Source organism: Lepidochelys olivacea, assembly GCF_965140295.1.
Source record: "Lepidochelys olivacea isolate rLepOli2 genome assembly, chromosome: 20".
Classification (NCBI taxonomy): Eukaryota; Metazoa; Chordata; order Testudines; family Cheloniidae; genus Lepidochelys; species Lepidochelys olivacea.
This window is the reverse complement of record NC_140430.1, coordinates 19,732,771-19,753,538: the sequence shown is the minus strand read 5'-3', so window position 1 is coordinate 19,753,538 and position 20,768 is coordinate 19,732,771. Positions and strand designations below refer to the sequence as shown.

Below are 20,768 nucleotides of genomic sequence, written 5' to 3'. Positions count from 1 at the left end.
AGCCCCCCTGCCCGGCGGCGGGGGAGTCCCTCCCTCCCGTCATCCTAAACAGCAAGGCGTTGGGTTGCCAAGTTTGGGTGGAGGGATTCCTGGGGATTGCCTCGCCTGACATGATCTTTAATTAAAGATTGATCTGTAAGTCTTGGAGACTGCAGGACCATCCTGGAGCGTTGGCAACCCTAAGCAACCCAAAACTCCGCTGCCCTGTCTGCACACACCCACCCACCCCCCCAAAATGGGAGAGAAGAACCCGGTCTGGGCACTGGGGGGACGGGATCGAGGGGGAGCGGGAGGCCATGAATACTTCAGGCCCATGCCCCCGCCCTGCAGGATTGGGGAATAACCCCCCGGCCCCTCTCCAAGGGCTGGCTCAGCGGACAGAGGCGTTGAAACCTGCTTTGGGATCAAGGGGTGATTCGCAGAATCGTAGGGGTAGTGAAATGCCCTCCCAAGCGCCCGAGCCTTTGCCAGGACTCCCCCTGCATGTTGGGACTTGGGAGTCCTGGGCTCAATTCCCACCTCAGGGAGGGGAGCCTTAGCACATGGCTAAACTGCTGGTTGAGAGGCAGGACACCTGGTTTCTTTTCCCAGGTCTGACACCACTGGTGGGACCTAAGGGCTAGAGGAGGTGATGAGGCAGCAGGACTCCTGGGTTGGGACACCAGATCGGGGCTGGGGGTGGAGTCCAGTGGCCACAGCTCGTAGTTGGGTTGCAGGACTCCTGGGTTCTACCCCTGACTCCTCCAATGAATCAGTACATAATTTTGGGCACGTCACGTCCCCTTTCTATGCCTCAGTTTCCTCACCAGTAAACTAGGGGTAACAATTCAGGTACATATTAATTAGGTAATCCTTAACACAGAGGATGAGGCATGCTTCCTCCCCGCCCCCCAACAGTAGGCAGGTATTATATACCCCATTATCAAGGGGGGAACCACACAGATAGCAGGAAATGGGACTAGCACCATGGACCTGAAGCCAAATTTGATTGGAGCTTTTAGCTACTGCTGAAATACAAAGAATACTGTGTCTTGCCTGAGCTGACCTAGTGCATCACGGTACAGATGGCAATGGAACCCAGGAGTCTTGATCTGAAACCCCCTTGCTCTAGCCCCTGGACCACACTGCCTCTCTTCAAAGCAGTCGCTGAGGAACAAAGCAAGCAGATTCTGACAAATAAGGACATTTGTAAGTGACTAGAACAGTGGGAAGGGAAAATGCAGATGCAGGGATATTAACATAATCCCACTGGGGCAGCAATACAGCTGAGAGCCCATTTTAAATGGGACAGGCATGCAGGGAAGGGATTTAGGGTTATGACTCAGTGGCTGGCCACATTTATAAAAGAAACATGGCAAACCCAAGATTAATGGGAATCAGCAGCAGAGAGAGAGGCAGAATATTTTCACTGCAACAGGCTTAGATCCGTGTATAATCAGGCTTGCGGGTAGGGTATCTTTTCAAGTAATAGGAAGAGGCTGCAAGTGCCTGCGTGAAGCTGGGTACCAGGATCCCCAGCTCTGGCAGGTGAGGGTGGCTGGCGTGGGGTGGGGAACTGAGAGGGAGCACGCCTTGGTTTTTATTCCAAGGCAGCTTGGCTAACTTACTGTGACACCTTTAGGACAAGTCCCTTCCCCCCCACACTTTTCCCTATTGCAAATCAAGGATTACAAGAGTTCCCCAGCCTTTGTAAAGCACTTTGAGATGAAGGGAGGAAAGTGGAAAGGTTGTATTATTATTCCTCATTAAAAGAGAGCAAGTTCAGCTAGAATTGTTCCATTTCAGAAAACTTGGTATTGAACATCTGTCTAAGGGGGCCACTGCTGAGCAGGTGATGGTGGGGGGCACGCAGGACTCCTAAATTCTAGTCCTGGCTCCCTATTCTTTGTTCCAGGGCCCCTATTCATGCATGAGGAGCACCTCATAATCTTTATCATATTTATCCTCACAACCTCCCGAGGAGGTAGGGAAGTATCAACTCCACTTTGTAGTTGGGAGGTACAGAGACATTGAGCCCCAGATCCATGAAGGTATCGAGTCTCCTAACTACCAGCAGTCTAAATATTTTTGTGGATCTGGGCTTTAGAGCTAGATTTTTAAAGGTATTTAGGTGTCTAAAGATGTAGATAGGAACCGAAGTGGGATGTTCAAAAGTGCCCAGGTCTAAATGTACCTTTAGGCACCTAAATACATTTAAAAAATTTGGGCCTAAGTGACTTGCACAAAGCCACACAGTGAGGACACAGTGGAGCTGGGGAGTGACCTCACCCCTGGCCCACTCTTCCTCTTGTCTGCAATCACAGCCCAAGTGGGGACAGATTTAGAAAGGCAGAACACCACTGAGAGCAACTCAAAGAAGGCAGGGGTGCCAAGCACGGGTCTGTCGTTTATGCAGTTGCTGAGGCTCTAAGACACTTCAGAGAAAACTGAGGTTTAAGTGCTGATTGCCTTTAAATAGGGCATGCTTTCTCGGCTATATTTAGGCTGCCTAATCCGCACCTGTGATTTAGCCTACATTTTTCACACGCTGCCGTTGCAAAGAAAAAAATGCAGCCCAGAGCTGTGTAATTAGCTGAAGGCAAATGGACTATTCATCTCCAACTAGCTCTGCTTTAAGGATTGCTCTCAGTGCAGCTGCAGGGCATAGAGTAGCATGGAAGGTTGTGGATTCTAATCCAGGCTCTGCTGCTGACTTGCTGCATGACTTTGATCAAGCCAGGGCTCTGTGCCTCAGTTTCCACAACTGTAAACCAGAGGGATGATGGGAAGCTTGATAAACAGTGCTCTGAACCAAGAGAGCACGCCAGGAGTTATACGTATTCATAGACTGTAAAGGCCAGAAGGGGCCGCTTTGATCATCTAATTGGAGGGCTTGTCTACACTTACAACGCTACAACAGCACCATGTTAATGTAGACACTACCTACGCCGACAGGAGGGGTTCTCCCTTTGGCATAGGTAATCCACCTCCCCAAGAGGCAGTAGCTATGTCAGATGAAACGGTGACAGAATTCTTCCATCAACCCAGCGCTGTCTACACGGGGAGTTAGGTTAGCTTAATGCTTGGATTTTTCACACCACCCCAACCGACGTCGTTAAACCACACCTAATTTTCTAGTGTAGATCAGACCTGACCTTCTATACAACCCAGGCCATAGGACTTCCCTGAATTCATTCCCGTGTGAACTAGAGCAAATCTTTTAAAAAAACACCTAATCTTGATTTAAAAATTGCCCAGTTTTAACAAGCTGCTCTGCCCCAGAGAGACTAAAAAGCCGTTGTGTTTTGAAATAATGGAACAAGCACAACATTAACGCGAATGCCACTTCTTATTGCCAGGACATCTGCTGGCCGATCGTAGGATTCTGCTCACTTTAAAAAAATCACTGCAACCCATTGGCACTCGAAGTGAGGGCAGGGTTAGAAGGCACTGGGGCGGAGGGTGTTAGTGAATCCCAGGGGGTGGGGCTACAGAGCAGCATGGGACGGGGGTGCCGCATTTCCCTTAATGCTCCAGGTCCTGGAGTCACAAGATTAAGTAAGAAATGGTTGAATATCCCTCCCAGCTCCTGTCAAAAAAATTCTAGACCCCACAGCTGCACGGGAACTCCTGGAAACGTGCCTCTCTGCAATGGTTCTGAAACCAGCCAGCACATGGACAGAACCCAACTTCTTTGACATTTTAAGCCAGTCTCATGGTTGGTGGGTGGACAAAATCAGAGTGAGCTCGCTATAACATGTGCCATATTTTACCCAGGTGGATTTTGAGTCACAGTGACAGTAGAAGAGATCTCCCTCTTTGGCACTGCCCATCCACTCCCTCTGGCTTTGCTCTGGCCTCAGAGCCTGGGGAGCTTGACTCAAGGATAGGATGTCACAGCCTTTTCTATGAGACACGTCAGAGCATTAAACCAGTTTGACAGCTTCTAAAATAGAAGGGGATGGGGGGGGGGAGAGATTGCCAAGAGCTGGCTCTGGAATGGAGAAAGCCTTTGCCAGCTGGGCTGGGATTGCAAGAGAGCACAACAAGCCATGGAGTTCACAGCCTTGACTAGAAAGAGTCTTGGGCCATATCTTGGGAGACCAGAGAATTAGCTCAGGACTAACAGGGCAGGCTAGTAGATTATTCTTAAAGGGAGATCCCTAGAGCAGCTAATTGATAACTGGAGGCAACATGCTTTGTTGGCTAGTGCACAGGGCTTGGGCCAGGACTGCTGGATGCTATTCCCAGCTCTGTCCCTCTCTAGGTTCTTGTTACTCCCCCTGGTATCTGAGCAACTCCCAAGGTTATAAAGAAGGCATTTAATTTCTCTTGGCCCCAGCCTGTGACGGCTCAGCCAGCTCATGGCCCCTGTCGGTGTGCCACAGTATCCCCATCTGAAAGTCAGGGATAAGAGGACCTGTCTTTGCACAGATCTCTCAGACCCTTGCACAAAGCGCTCTATAGGAACTATGATATATTATCAGAGCTCTCAATGATTTGACCAGGCTCTTATCAGATATAACCTGCAGTGCAAGTTGTAGCCATGGAAAACACTTGCAAAGCTCTTAATCTCTGCCCCCAGTTCCAAGACTGCTCTATTGCAGAGAGCAAGCTGCAGTAGACGTGCTGGATAGGGTGGGCGGGACAGCCAGCCTGGCCCAGTGCTCCAGAGCAGGAGCTCTGCAGAACTTTACCCCACATCCACAAGAGAAGAGGCCCAGAACAGAACAGCTGTCCTGGCCAGGGGCCCTGATCTCATTAAGATGCATCAAATCTTTTCTCTAGGCAGGCTCTTGCTGAAGGAGAGGGGAAATAAAACGCAGCCGGATTTGTTTAATTATCTTCTGTATGGAACAGCCAGTTAAGGAACTTGCTCAAGATCAAGGGCCCTAAGCAGAACAGCCAATCTGCTCCAATTCTCTGATAACAGCCTAGACAGGGACCAGTGAGTATACGTCAAAGGCTTGGACTGTCCAAGGCCTGTACTGTTTGCTGACTGATGGTGCAAATCCCATCTACATTAGAAAGCAGAACCAAGTAGTAACAAAGGGGCGGGGCAGGTTCAGAGCAGGCAGCTCCATTGCTAGCTGTATCCCCAACAAAGTCCTAGCAGCCTATCAAGAGCAGCTGAAGGCTACCCCTGAACTTGGTTCCCTTGCCCAGACTGTCCATCTGCCATGTAAGCCACATAGGGCAGACAAGCTGTCTGGCAGGCATCCGTCCCTTCCTTTGAAGCACCGGACGCTGGCAACCGTAAAGGGCAAAGTATCCAACAGACAAGAGCTCTGGCCCTGTGTGGCAGGTGAGATTCTAGATATTCGGGATTGGGCAGTTCCCAAAATAAAATAATTAAAGGTCTAGAAAACCTGACCTTTGAGGAACGGTTAGAAAAACCGGGCATGTTTAGTCTTGAGAAAAGAAGACTGAGGAGGGACCTGGGAACAGTCTTCAAATATGTCAGGGTGGTTACAAAGAGAACAGTGAAAGATTGTTCTCTGTGTCCACTGAAAGTAAGACAAAAAGCAATCAGCTTAGTCTGCAGCAAAGGAGATTTAAGTTAGATCTTAGGAAAAACTTTGTAAGAACATTTAAGCACTGGAACAGGCTTCCAAGGGAGGTTGAGGAATGCCCATCACTGGAGGATTTTAAGAACAGGTTAAACAAACGCCACCTGTCAGGGATGGTCTAGAGCAGTGGTCCTCAAACTAGGGGTGCCGCTTGTTCAGGGAAAGCCCCTGGCGGGCCGGGCCAGTTTGTTTACCTGCCACGTCCGCAGGTTTGGCCGATCGCGGCTCCCACTGGCCGTGGTTCGCTGCTCCAGGCCAATGGGGGCTGCGGGAAGCGGCGCAGGCCGAGGGATGTGCTGGCTGCCGCTTCCCGCAGCCCCCATTGGCCTGGTGCGACGAACTGCGGCCAGTGGGAGCCGTGATCACCCAAACCTGCGGACCTGACAGGTAAACAAACCGGCCCGGCCCGCCAGGGGCTTTCCCTGCACAAGCCGCACCCCTAGTTTGAGGGCCACTGCTCTAGAGGTTTATTTGGTCCCCCCTCAGGGAGCTGGACTAGATGACCTCTCGAGGTACCTTCCAGTCCTGTATTTCTGATTCTCCTAGCAGATACGTGCACACACACCTCAGACAGCAGAAGAAGAACTTTGAGCCATACAGAGACAGCAAACTGCCTACCTGCATCTCCTTCTTCTACCCTCAGGATCACACAGCCAGAGCACCTGACCGCCCCCAGCCCAGCTCACTTTCGTTCACCTTTGCTTACAGTTGCTTGTTATAGTCTAGTGCCGATGCCGCGTAACCTTGAGGCCAAGCTGCCACTCAAAATAGCCTTCCCACCCCCACCGATTTGCAGTTGGGATCTGGCTCCAGACGTAGCAGCTTTCCCACTGATGGCATAACTGGAAATAAGGCACAGATACCCCCTTGGTCACGATGCTCATTCCAGGAGACACTGCCTTCCTTCAAAACAGACAGCCCCGAAGAAAGGGTCAAACGACCCAAGCCTTAATCCAAACATCCACTGAGGAGGCTGCAGGGTTTGCAATTGAAGTTGTGTATTGTTAAAGTGACATCACCCTTTGCAATGTTATTAATGGTGACCTGCCACCCGCCCCCCTCCGCACCTCCCAGGGAAACAAAAATTGTGACTTGTGCTTCCATGTAAAGAAAGCCTGGAACTGTGATTTGGAAGACAGATAAGATGGGGGGTATTTCTGCTTTTTACATTAAAAAGTCAGGCCACATCTGCCCCAGAGGGCTTTATGGACAACTGGAGAACTGGCAGAATAACACTGCAGATACTGAAGTATAAATAGCTGATCAGTCGTTTAAAACACTGTCTTTTGGGGGTTGCTGAATACCTATTTAACTCAAACACCCACATATATTGGGAGAAAAGATCTCAGTGTTAAAGAGTCAACACTGCAGCATCCTTCAGTTAAGGTTTGCAAAAGTTCATCATCTGCCTTTCAAACCTCCAAGGAGTCCCCCAGCAAAGCCAGGGAAGGCAAGCCTTGATGTTTCCAATATTTACGGTGTAAGACTGTGACAGAATTACTGAGCTGGCCGGGTGCATGTGTCTGGCACAGCCAGACAGCCCCTACAGAATGCGCCCATCTCAGGAAGTAACTCTGAAAGGTGTGTGCCTCCTGGCTCAGGGAGAGAAGGAAGCTGTTTGTACCAGCAGCAGGAAGGTAGCTGCCTCTCTTCCCTCTTTCAGTTCTTCCGTTAAACTGTGCTCACGGCCATGTCTTTATTCTGGGGCTCAGCAAGGCTCTGCTGACCCACCAACAAGGAGACTGCGAGGTCAGAGGACAGTAAACCTTTTGGGCCTTCTTGATACATTCCAAAAGGGGCCCTTTATAATGATCCAAACTCAGGATAGCAGAGGGGCTCATTACGAAGTCAGGCCTTAAGGGACGGACCAGCACACAAGGCTCAAGGGCCGTAGAATAGAATATATATTTTAATTTACACATGTGTCCAACCAGATAGGAAGAAAAAGACTCTTCTATCCTGATAAGGCAACAGTGAACAATGATAAACCTCCAGAGAACAGAATGGGGGAGGAAAAAATAATATACAAATGGGACTAAGTTTAAAAAAGTTGTAATGAAAGATTCCCCCCTCACCCCCACCCCGTCTGCCCCAAGCCTCCTCCCTGTTCTTCAGTCTCCTCCTGTCTTCACCACTTCTTTTTGTGCTCATCCATTGACACTCCTCCCGGGCCCAGCGCCACCACCAGCAGCAGGCCCCCTATTACCGACATGGTCTGGAAAAAGTCATACTTTAGGAAGTCGTGGAGAGGCCTGTAGGTGGGGATGTTCCAGAACGCATTCTGTACCAGATTGATTACGAAGAGCCAGATGACCAGGGTAAGGGCGGCCAGCTTGGTCTTGAAGCCAATGGCCACTAAGATGATCAACGCCATGCCAAAGATGTCCTGGAAGATCTGGGATGGGGGAAATATCAGGAGACGCGAGTACCTGCACAGCTCTTTTATGCCAGGAGCTGAAAGCACTTCACAAACAGCAAGTCAGTGGCGGAGCCAGGAATAGAACTCAGGTGTCCTGGCTCTCAGTTCCCTGCTCAGGGCTAGACCAACACTTCTCCCCAGAACTGAGAATAACCCCAAGATCATCATCTCAGTTCCATCTTCCTTCATGCCCAGCTCCTCCTAGGGATTCTCCCTACATTGGTCACCGCACCCATCTCTCCGCAGCCTCCCATACCTGGCCTATTCTCCCCCTTTTTTGGGTCTTGCTTGTTAGACTCTCCAGGGCAGAGGAGCTGGCTGCATGTGGAGGGCTTGGAAAGTGAAGAAGGTGGTTTGGACTGGAATGCGGAAGCAGCAAAAATGCAAGACCACGTTATCCAGCCCACTGCACTAGCTCAAGGCAGGGTCAGGTGGGTCAGGAGGTCTGAGGCCTCTGCTCACTCTCCCCCCGACTGACCAGCAGTGGAGTAACCTCCCCGCTTTCCTTCCCACACACATGCCAAACAGGGCATGGAACCTGCAACACGGAGCAGCCAACTCGCCTGCCTACACTGCTGCTGTGTGTGGGTTACAGGGGAGAATCCAACAGCACGAAGGGCCCCTGAAGTGAAAGGGGAGGACATCACAGGCTTAACCATGGAGGGAGGTGGCAATCCCTTTGCTTCTGGGCTAGGGCAGTGTCCAGCACCACTGCTGGATGGGCTGCCTGTAACAGAGAGGGACCCAGGATAAGGTGACAGGGAGTGTCAAAGGTCACTTACGGTGAAAGCACTGAGTTCAAAGTGCAGTAGTGTCATGAACATGAGCACAAGCAGGAGCCTGCCCCCCAGCTGCATGTACTGTCGCGGTGAGATGTCGTCCACGGTGGGGACGCCGGCGAACATGGACTTCCCTTCAGAGCGGGACTCTGCCAGTAGCAGCAGCAGCCCACCTCCTAGGGCAAGGTTCCTGCAGCAGGGGGAAGCAAACGGATCAACGGATGACGGAGCTACTGTCTTCTAACATGTGATGGCTGCCATGCCAGGTATGGAACTGGGGACCTCCAGCTTAAAAGCAAGAGCCCAGTCTCCCTAGCTGGGGCTGTAACAGACTCGTATCCCCTGTGGATTGGGCACAGCGGGGGACCTATAGCACACACTCACCAGTGGGTTACACAAGCCCCCACCAAGCCACATTTCTCGCCTCTAGCCCTTACCATCCTGGAATCACATTGCACTTGGGTTCATTAGTGAAACCTGAACCCTACCAGAAAGGACTGACAAGTGGGGAAACTGAGGCACAGAGTGGCAGTGACTTGGCTAAGGTCAAATAGGAAGTCAGTGACAGAGAGAGGTTAAGCACCCAGGAGTCTTCTCCTCCATTTTTCCTGTTCTAATCGCTGGAGTCAGGGATTGCCTTTAGGAGCCAGGCCTTGCCCTCATTTCTTTGCGGCTAAGTAGCACCAATTCCATTCATCAGCTGAAACTCACCTCATCAGGAATTTGAGATCCCATAAAATACTGTAAGCGACTGTCTGCAAAACAGAAACCACCAGTTTAAACCCTGTGGCCAGGTAATAGGTTCAGCTGGTTGCACCAGATGATCTCAAGGAGTTGTTCTAAAGTTAAGCCCCATGGAAGAGGAGTCAGTTTCAATTTCACGTTACAGAGCAGGAAACTGAAGCACAGAGAGACCCCGCAGCAAGTCAATGGCGAGCACCACAGAGTCCTCAGCATATTTATCCTGTGAGGCAGGGCAGGGCTACTATCCCCACTGTGCGGATGGCAAATCATTTAAGTCTCTCCCTGGGCTTTGGTTCCCAAGAGCACAGGTGCCGACTTCCTAATTTCCCTGGGGGGGGGCTCAACCCCCACTCCACCCCAGGCCCCCACCCCACCTCTTCCCACCCCCATCCCCTCCCCCAAGCACGCCCTGACCTTGCTCTACCCCGCCCACACTCCGCCCCCTCACTCCCCAGCACCTCCTGCACAAGGCTGAATAGCTGATCTGCGGCAGGCGCTGGAGGGGAATGGAGAGCAGCTGATTGCCTCCCGCCTGCCAGCAGGCCCTGCCACTGGGGTGTGGGGGAGGCGCTGCCTGGTGGGGCCACCGGTGGGCGCTGGGCATCCACTAATTTTTTTCGTGGGTGCTGCAGCCCTGGAGCACCCACGGAGTCAGCGCCTGTGCCCAAGAACACACAGGGTGTCTATGGTACAGCAGGGAATTGAACCGGGGTCTCTCTCAAGTCTCATGCTAGCGCTCCACCCACCGCACCATCTTTAAGAGAGCTAACTGTGGCCTAGCAATGATTAAGATGTAGATGGACATAATGATTTACAAATAGAGTTGAAGGGGGCAGGACACCCTGACAGGTGAGAAATTTAGTTTAACAGAACTGCGGGTGATCAGGAGGAACGAAAGTAAGGAAGGGGAACATTTAGGCTGAACAGCAGGACATTTCCAGACAGTGAGATGTATTAGGCTGTGCTGTAGTCTCTCCCAGGGAAGGGATAGAAGCCCTGGGTGCTTGTGACATTTACATATTCAACTAGAAAAAACTTTAGAGAATAGAGCGAAGGGCACAATCCTGCCCCAGGCAAGACACAGACTAAGGGATTGTCAACATATGAACATTAATCCCGAGTAAGGGAGGGTGTGAATTTAAAGCAGATTCACTTTTCTTGATTAACTCCACGTGTGGACGCTTTTGTTTCGGAATTGAAGTGCTTTATTCTGAATTAGCTTAATCCACTTTAGAATTAGAATTCACCCGTACTCTTGAATAGCTGTTCCTGATTAACTCCCCATGTAGACAAACCCTAATAATAGTAAGAGGTCATTAGTCTTTTCCATTCTCTAGCTTTTAGGGCTCTACAGCTCATATCATTCCACAGCCACTGGCCACCAGCACCCACTACTATCAATCCACCAAGCAGCTGGGGGAATCTTTGCTAACCATGGCATCCAGCACTCCTGTCTGGAGCAGTGTCTTGAAGAGAGCCCATCTCCCACTCACCTGCATTAAGATAATCCCAAACAGGCCAAAACAAGCATAAGGAACAAACTTCCTGGCCAGGACTAGAACGCACCCAACTGCAACAGAGACACAGAGAATGCAAAAAATCAGCACCAGAGCCAAAGCAGGTGAACAAAACACAGGTGGCCCTTTCAATACTCAGGTCTTCTCTCTGAAGGAGTTTGGAGCATTTTACCACCAGCGTAGCACAGTCAGGGAAGACAGCCACATGAGTCTTATCAGAATTAGAAGAGGAGCTTCTCCACAGAACAACCTCAGAGGGACACTTGACTAGATGACCTTAGAGGTCTTTTTCCAGAGGGATGGTGGAAGATCACAGGAGATCTACGCTCTACTCCAGACTCTGCCCCTGACTCACTACGTGACCATGGAAAAGTCATTTCTGTGTTCTGTGCCTCAGTTTCCTCATCTGCATAAGAGGGATATACCACCCTGGGGCACATGAAGTTTAACACTATGAGATCCCAGTGTGGAAGGTGCCAGAGACAGGAAGAGAGTTGTTATTTCAAGGATTCCAGCTTCTGCAGTGAAATACTGCCTCTGTGCGATGCTCAGCATTTGCAGAGCTGGGGAGAGGCCGGGGAGGGGTGGAAAAGTCACCTATGTACAAACCAAATGCAGAAGCACAAAATGGGGAATAACTGGCTAGGCAGCAGTACTGCAGAAGAGGATCTGGGGGTTATAGTGGATCACAAATTAACTACGGGTCAACTGTGTGATGCTGGTGTGAAAAAAGCAAATATTCTGGGATGTGTTAACAGCAGCATCATACGTTAGACATGGGAGGTAGGGCTGTCGATTAATCGCAGCTAACTCACGCGATTAACTAAAAAAATTAATCGCAGTTTCAATCACACTGTTAAACAACAGAATACCAATTAAAAGGTTTTCAATATGTTGCATGTTTTTCTACATTTTCAAATATATTGATTTCAATTACAACACAGAATACAAAGTGCACAGTGCTCACTTTATAGTATTTTTATTACAAATATTTGCACTGTAAAAATGATAAAAGAAATTGCTTTTCAATGCACAATGGTACTTGTATGAGGTGAAATCTCTTTATCGTGAAGTGCAATTTACAAATGTAGATTTTTTGTTACATAACTGCACTCAAGAATAACAATGTAAAACTTTAGAGCCTACAAGTCCACTCAGTCCTACTTTTTGTTCAGGCAATCGCTAAGAGAAACAAGTTTGTTTACATTTACGAGAGATAATGCTGCCTGCTTCTTATTTACAACATCACCTGAAAGTGAGAACAGATGTTCGCTTGGCACTTTTGTAGCTGACATTGCAAGGTAGCATTATCTCCTGCAAATGTAAAACTTATTTATCTGAGCAATTGGCTAAACAAGAAGTAGGACTGAGTGGACTTGTAGGCTCTAAAGTTTTACATTGTTTTACTTTTGAATGCAGTTATTTTTGGTCATAATTCTACATTTGTAAGTTCAACTTTCATGATAAAGAGATTGCTCTACAGTACTTGAATTAAGTGAATTGAAAAATACAGTGTAAATATTTATAATAAAAAATAATACTATAAAGTGAGCACTGTACACTTTGTATTCTGTGTTGTAATTTAAATAAATATATTTGAAAATGTGGAATACATCCAAAAATATTTATATAAATAGTATTCTATTATTGTTTAACATCGTGATTAATCAAGATTAATGTTTTGAATCACTTGACAGCCCGAATGGGAGGTAATTATTCCATTCAAGTTGGCACTGATGAGGGCTCAGCTGGAGTACTCTGTCCATTTTTGGGCACTACACTTTAAGAAAGATGTGGACAAATTCGAGATTCCAGAGGAGATTAACGAAAATGGTAAAAGGTTTAGAAACATGACCTACTAAGAAAGGTTAAAAAAACTGGGCAAGGTTAGATCAGAGAAGGGAAGGCTGAGGGGGGAGCGGATAACAGTCTGCAAATATGTAAAAGGTTGCCAAAGAGGATAGTGATTAATTGTTCTCCATCAGCTTAATTTGCAGCAAGGGAGATTAGGGTAAAATATTAGGAAAAACTTTCTAACTCTAAGGATAGTTAAACACTGGAGCGACTGATCAAGGTAGGTTGTGGAATCCATCACTGGGGTGGCCTAGGTTACTTGGCCCTGCCTCAGCATGGAGGGGGTCTGGACTAGATGAACTCTCGAGGTCCCTTCTATGATTTTGTACCCAGGCTCCCTCCCAAACAGCAGCTCAGAAGCGTTGCTGAGGTGGGAGGGCTCTTACCCAGCTGTCCAGACATGTTGATTAACACGAATAGCGTGGCCAAGATGATGCCGCTCCCCCATGACATATGGATGTAATCCCGCTGCTCGTTCCATTGAAACCACATCCGTATCCCATCCTCAAGGAAAGTGCTGATCAGACAGAGGTGAGCCAGGTGAGGTAGGTAGCGCTTCGTCACCCGTAAGAACTGGAGGGGGAAGATATGGCCAGAGGAGGAAGAACAAAAGGCAGCATTAGAGAGTCAGAAAACAATGGCCCACAGCAGCTGAAGCAACAAGTTGCTAGGTGACCCAGCTCCAAAAACGATAATACTTTGCTCAGAGGAGACTCTCAGGGCGTCTTGCACACGTCCATTAATAAATCTTTCCTTCACCTCTGGGAGGCAGGTATTAGCCCCATATTAAAGATGCGGAAACTGAGGTGAGAGCCGCAACTTGACTTTTCTAAGGTTGTACGAGTCAGCAGCTCCCAGCCCCTGCTCCGACCACTCCACATGCCTTTCCAGAGCCAGGAATAGAACCCACGAGTCCAGACTCCCAGTCCTCTGCTCTGCCCACTAGAATACACTCTCCTTCCAAAACTGGGAGTAGGTCCCAAGAGTCCCAACTCCCAGTTTAAACTCTCTGGAAAAACATATCAGGACACCTTTGAAGCGGTAGGACTGCTGCAGGAAGCTACTTTGAAGAGCAGGTAATTCACACAGCTCTATGCTGTGCATTAATTCTGTAGACCCACACAGTAGAGATTCTCTGAAGCAGGGGAGGAGACTGCTTAGTTGCAGGATTTAAAAGTGTCTGTGTGGATAACACAGGACACCACATGTGCTTTCTAAGGAGCTCAATTTAACTTTAATCTAGACATACTTCTAGTGTGAGAGAGGACAGTGCCAAAGAAAACTCAGGTTTCAGAGTAGCAGCCATGTTAGTCTGTATCTGCAAAAAGAACAGGAGTACAATTTGTTAGCCACAAGTACTCCTGTTCTTTTTAAAGAAAACTCACTAGATCCACGTGCCAGAACACAATGCTGAGGAAAAAGCAGAATAAAGGGGTTGCAAAAAAGTCAAGTTATTGGGCTCAGTATAGGGGTAACTGAGTGAAATTCTATGGTCTGCAATATACAGAAGGTCAGACTAGATGCTCTAATGGTCCCTTCTGACTTTAGGATTTATGGGACTACCTCAAATCCTTTATCCACTACTTACATTTCTATAATGCCTTCCTATCCTGAAGGATCCCAAAGCAACTAGCTGGCTACATAGCTTTATGGCCCCCATCTGTCAGATTTGAGCAATCAGTTGAGTAGAAATCAGTTTAATCCCCAAATCCCTGTTGTCTGAAACTGGGTTACATTCTCTAAGACAGTGCTACTCAAAGTGGTGGACCGCGGACCGGTGCCGGTCCACGAGCCATCAGCTGCCAGTTTGCGCGCACATTTGAAAAAAAAAATTGCCGGTCCCTCACATCAGATAGCTTGAGAAGCACTGCTCCAGGGTCCATCAGTTAAGTGTGCTCATACCAAAACCCCTGTTTAATTAATAGAGCCCAGCGCAAATATAAAATTTGTATCCGCGTCCGCAAACACGGTCCATGGATATAAGCAGATATCCGCAGATTTGCAGGGCTCTATTTATCTGAATGAATTTCATATCGTCCTGATCTACATGCGTAACAGGGCTCCACAGAACACCAGAGGGAAGCAGCCACATCTGGGAAGGATGGCAGCAGGTAGTGCACAAGCAAGCTGAGAACTGGGAAGGGGGAATTTTCGCTCAGGAACCCTGCACAAGTCAGACCTTGGGATCTCTAATACCCATTCAGACTGGACAACTGCCTGAGTTTTAAGGTTTGGTTCAAGAAAGTAAAATGCATGGGGCTCAATTTACAATTGTAAGCAATGTACTGTGTACTTGGAATACAAGCCCTAAATCCCCCTAACTATTCCCAATATCCATTTTAAACACAATCATGTCAAGATGTTTTCAGGCTTTGTGCACTGATGCCTACTGCACAACAGAGACACCAAAAGACATCCTGTAAAGCACATGCTCAGACTCAGCTCAAGCGTTAACTGGAGTTTGTTGTGTCCTCAACTGAGACTGAGCAATAACACAAATTAGAGTCCCAAACCCCTTTGCCCTAGGATCAAATCAAGGTGCCACATTGACAGCTCTGGAAAATGAGCTACTTATCCCCAGGATGGATACAAAATGGGAAATAGTGAGGCAAACTTCACAAACACATGCAACCCCTGCCAGCATACCTGAGCTGGAGAGACTCCTTCTAGGGATAAGCCAAATACCATTCTCTGAGAGGAGGCTTGAAGGTGTGATATTAACTAACACACATTTTAAAAGTCTAACACAACTTAGCCAAGACTGTAACTTGACCACTTTAGCACGTGTTGAAGGCAGCTTTCATTGCCTACCCTAGATCTTTTAAACAGGTTAGCATGTGCTGACATCATACCTTTAAATCCCCATCTAAATATGGACTTTTTTTACCTCTGGCAAGAGAGCCAACTGCAAGACTGACAGCAATTGTGCAAGTCCTAGTAGGAGTTTAGTTGAGACTCATGAGTGCTATGAAGATATTCTGCAGTCTGTGTAGGCTGAGATGAAGTCAGAACTCCCAGGTCCGCCACTGATTCACTGTATAACCACAGGTAAGTCATTTCCCCGATCTGTGCTACGGTTTCCCCATTTGCAACACAGGGATAACACCTACCTTTCATGGGCTGTGAGGTTCAATTCACTAATCAGTTAGTGAAGTCTGATTATCACGAGGTAATGCTGGATTACTATTGGTGTGGAATGGGACTGAACTATTGTCGTGAAGATTCCCTCTCCCAGTATAACTGACCCCTTGCACACAGTGCTCAGGACAATGAATTCCCCTGTTCTGTCATTGGGTTTGTTTATTTTGAGGGAATTAAGATCAACTGGAAATAGTCAGGAGAGCAGAAATTTTAATCCCATCAGATTCATTACTTCATGGTTCAAGGCACAAAAAGAAATGCCAATTCAAGTCAACAGAGCATCCCAAGCTGCACCAGCCTCACTTACTAGACATGTGTGAGGCGTGCTGGGCACTGTCAGGGGTTCTGTGCTCTTTGTCCCCTTCCTCCCCAGATTCTTGATTTTACCTTTGACCTCACTCCCACTCGTTTTTTCATTTTTTGTCACCAGAAATCAATTGTGTGCTGGGCTTAGTGGTTCCTCCCCCACCCCCGAGCTGAAGGAGGACGGGGGGGGGGGGAGATTTAGATACGGGTGGGCCTAGACCTGCCTTCCCCAGTACTACAAATAGTAGCCTTGCAAACCCCAGGCTGGGTGCCCTGTACGCCGTACCCCACTGCAAACCAGAAGATGTGGGTCCCCTTCCTTCTCAATACCACCCCCAATGGGGGGGGGCGGAGAAGAGGGGAGACACATGGCACAGCCTTTCCCCCCACTCTTCCTAGTGTGTGTGTGGGGGGGGGGAAGGTGGTACACGCCTCCCCCCAAGCAGAAGGAGAAACAGGTGGTACATGCCCCCTCCTCCTACAGGCTCCCCAATGGGGGCGGGCAGGAAGAGTGGTTGGCACCCCATCCCTTCTCCACAGAAGGCCCCACGCTTGGGGGGAAGAAAGAAGCAACAATTGGTACATTCCGCCCTCCCCCCGGGGAAGGAGGAGGAAAAGCAGGTGGTATATCCTCCTCCCCCCCCATCTTTGACAGGTTCCCCCAATACCCTCCCCATAGTGGTACGTCCCCCATTACTTCTCTATGGGGGCAGTAGGTGGTACAGCCCCTTCCCCAGGGGTAGATGGTAGATCCTCCCCACTCCCTGCCTTCTCCATACCCACCCCCTTCATGGTAAGAGGAGCAGGTGGTACGTCCCACCCCTCACTATCCTTGGGGGAGATGGTATCTCCCACCCCCTCAATGGCTCCCACGCTGGGATGGACCAAACCATTCCCGGATGGGAGGGGGCAGGTCTGTCCCAGCTCCCGTTCCTCCAGGAGGAGCCGCCCCCAGCCTGGACACCTCTCCCCCTCACCTGGTCGGCCAGGTCCTCAGCAGCCCCCATCAAGTCTCCACTGGGCGCCATAGTCGGCTCCGGCCCGGCCTCACTATCTCCTCAGGGGCCGAGACTGGGGAACGGAGGGGGCGTGGCCTAGGGCGGGAGAGGGCGTGGCCAGAGCGCAACCAGTCACCGGGAGGCTCCCCCCCACCCCCACCCCCAACGCCCGGGGGATCACGTGGGCGGCCTCGGCCATGGCTACCGAGGCAGGCTCTTTCGTTTCAGCGGCGTTGCCTCGATAGCCATGGCGGCCGGGTCCGGGGGAGGAGCCGAGCGCTATCACCGCCTTCCCGCCCTCGGAGGGCTGCGGTGAGGGAGGGGGGAGCCCGCTCACCACAGGGTCCGGGACTGAGGGGAGCTGGAACCGGGACACAGCCACGGCCCCACACCCCGCCACGGCGCCCCACGGCCCGCCACGGCCCCACACCGACCCCGCCACGGCCAAATCACCTCACTAGCGGCCACGGCGCCCCACACCCGGCCACGGCGCCCCATGCCCCCACAGCCCGCCACGGCCCCACACCGACCCCGCCACGGCCAAATCACCTCACTAGCGGCCACGGCGCCACACCCGGCCACGGCGCCCCATGCCCTGCCATGGCCCCACGGCCCACCACGGCCCCACACCGACCCCGCCACGGCCAAATCACCTCACTAGCGGCCACGGCCCCACACCCCGCCACGGCGCCCCATGCCCTGCCATGGCCCCACGGCCCGCCACGGCCCCACACCGACCCCGCCACGGCCAAATCATCTCACTAGCGGCCACGGCGCCCCACACCCCGCCACGGCGCCCCACACCAGCCCCAGGGCCCCACACCGACCCCGCCACGGCCAAATCACCTCACTAGCGGCCACGGCCCCACACCCGGCCACGGCGCCCCATGCCCCCACAGCCCGCCACGGCCCCACACCGACCCCGCCACGGCCAAATCACCTCACTAGCGGCCACGGCGCCACACCCGGCCACGGCGCCCCATGCCCTGCCATGGCCCCACGGCCCACCACGGCCCCACACCGACCCCGCCACGGCCAAATCACCTCACTAGCGGCCACGGCCCCACACCCCGCCACGGCACCCCACACCAGCCCCAGGGCCCCACACCGACCCCGCCACGGCCAAATCACCTCACTAGCGGCCACGGCGCCCCACACCCCGCCACGGCACCCCACACCAGCCCCAGGGCCCCACACCGACCCCGCCACGGCCAAATCACCTCACTAGCGGCCACGGCGCCCCACACCCCGCCACGGCGCCCCACACCAGCCCCAGGGCCCCACACCGACCCCGCCACGGCCAAATCACCTCACTAGCGGCCACGGCGCCCCACACCCCGCCACGGCGCCCCACACCAGCCCCAGGGCCCCACACCGACCCCGCCACGGCCAAATCACCTCACTAGCGGCCACGGCGCCCCACACCCCACCACGGCGCCCCACACCAGCCCCAGGGCCCCACACCGACCCCGCCATGGCCAAATCACCTCACTAGCGGCCACGGCCCCACACCCGGCCACGGCGCCCCATGCCCTGCCATGGCCCCACGGCCCGCCACGGCCCCACACCGACCCCGCCACGGCCAAATCACCTCACTAGCAGCCACCACACCCTGCCACGGCCCCACACCCAGCCATGGCGCCCCACACCCCGCCACGGCCCCACACCACATCCAGTGCCCCACACCTGGCCACGGCAAAATCACCTCACTAGCAGCCACGGCGTCCCACACCCTGCCACAGCCAAATCACCTCAATAGTGGCCACGGCCCCACACCAGCCCCAGCGCCCCACACCTGGCCACAATGCCCCACACCGACCTCGCCACGGCGCCCCACACCGACCCCGCTACGGCACCCCACACCCCGCCACGGCCAAATTACCTCAATAGCAGCCATGGCCCCACACCAGCCCCAGTGCCCCACACTCGACCAAGGCCAAATCAGCTCATGAGCGGCCACAGTTCCCCATTGCCGGCCCACGCATGGGGCCTCATGCCTGGCCACGGCCACGGTGCCCCACACCCGGCCACAGCACCTCATGCCTGGCAACGGGGACATCGCCTCATGACCAGCCACGGCCACAGTGCCCCACAGCCAGCCACAATGACAGCACCTCACACCCAGCTATGGTGTCTCATGCACAGGGCCTCACACTTGGCCATGCCGATGCCGCCTCATGCCCAGCCACAGCCACATCATCTCACGTCCAGCCAGGGCACCTCACACCAGACCACGGTATCTCACAGCAGACACGGCATCAGTTCTTCAAATGGCACCACGGGGCTGGCACCTCGCGCTCAGCCACAGCGACAGCACCTTGCACCCAGCCAGGGCAACAATGCTTCAAACAGCGCCATGGCAACATGACTCAACTGACACATATGATGACGCCGTGTGTAAGCGTGACAGGGGATGCTCTGTATCCTGGTAAAGAGGAGCAGATAGATGTTGATAAAGTACAGGTAGGAACTGAAGAGAAACAGTCAAATGAAATAGAGTCCCATTCTGTTACCTCACATGAAGGCAGACAACTAAATACTGACAAATTTTGTAAATGCTTGTACACAAATGCAAGAAGTCTAACTACTAAGATGGGTGAACTTGAGTGCCTGGTAGTAAATGATATTGATATAACGGGCATCACTGACACTTGGTGGAATGATGATAATCAATGGGACACGGGAATGCCAGGGTACAAAATAGATAGGAATGACAGAATAGGTTGCACTTGGGGGGAAGTGGCAGTATATGTGAAAGAAAGCATCGAGTCAAATATAGTAAAAATCTTAAATAAATCAAACAGTACCACAAAATCTCTATGGGTAGAAATTAAATGCTTGAATAATAAGAGTATAGCACTAGAAATGTACTACTGACCACCTGATCAGGATGGTGATGATTGTGAAATTCTTAGGGAGATTAGAGAGGCTACAAAAACAGAAAACCCAGTAATAATGGGAGATTTCAACTATTCCCATATTGACTGGGAACACTCAAGGAAGACAAGGCTATTGTGGAGAAGCTAAATTGATTCTTTGCATCAGTCTTCACTGCAGAGGATGTGAGGGAAATTTCCACACCTGAGCCATTCTTTTTAGGTGACAAATCTGAGGAACTGTCCCAGATTGAGGTGTCAATAAATGAGGTTTTGGAACAAATTGATAAACAGTGAAAAATCATCAGGACCAAGTGGTACTGTATTCACTGAAGAGTTCTGAAATATTAAATTGCAGAACTACTAACTCTGATATGTAACCTATCGCTTAAATCAGCCTCTATACCAGTTGCCTGGTGGATAGGTAATGTAACTCTGATTTTTAAGAAAGGCTCCAGAGGCAGTCCTGGCAATTACAGGCTGGTGAGCCTAATTTACCAGGCAAGTTGGTTGAAACTATAGTAAAGAACAGAATTATCAGACACACAAATTAACACGATGTGTGAGGAAGAGTCAACACAGCTT

The 20,768-nt window shown here is 51.1% G+C and overlaps 1 protein-coding gene across 1 annotated transcript; it reads right to left on the bottom strand.

Moving 5' to 3' along the window:
- Positions 1-7,430: 7,430 nt before the first annotated feature.
- LOC311510611 (surfeit locus protein 4-like) lies at positions 7,431-17,417 on the bottom strand. The gene is made up of 6 exons (XM_084610410.1): positions 17,287-17,417; positions 13,249-13,435; positions 10,985-11,061; positions 9,459-9,502; positions 8,751-8,937; positions 7,431-7,944 (listed from the first exon to the last, which is right to left on the bottom strand). The coding sequence occupies exons 1-6, from the start codon at positions 17,335-17,337 to the stop codon at positions 7,678-7,680; spliced, it is 813 nt and encodes a 270-aa protein (XP_084466536.1). The 5' UTR covers positions 17,338-17,417; the 3' UTR covers positions 7,431-7,677.
- Between the last annotated feature and the right edge of the window lie 3,351 nt (positions 17,418-20,768).

What these genes read in the sequence shown, in the direction of transcription:
- LOC311510611 (XM_084610410.1), bottom strand. Translation starts at nt 17,337, where the DNA reads ATGGCGCCCAGTGGAGACTTGATGGGGGCTGCTGAGGACCTGGCCGAC. An exon ending in TTGGGATTATCTTAATGCAG is followed by an intron (nt 9,503 to 10,984) that starts GTGAGTGGGAGA and finishes TCTGTTTTGCAG; the next exon opens with ACAGTCGCTTACAGTATTTT. An exon ending in GATCTCAAATTCCTGATGAG is followed by an intron (nt 8,938 to 9,458) that starts GTGAGTTTCAGC and finishes CCCCTGCTGCAG; the next exon opens with GAACCTTGCCCTAGGAGGTG.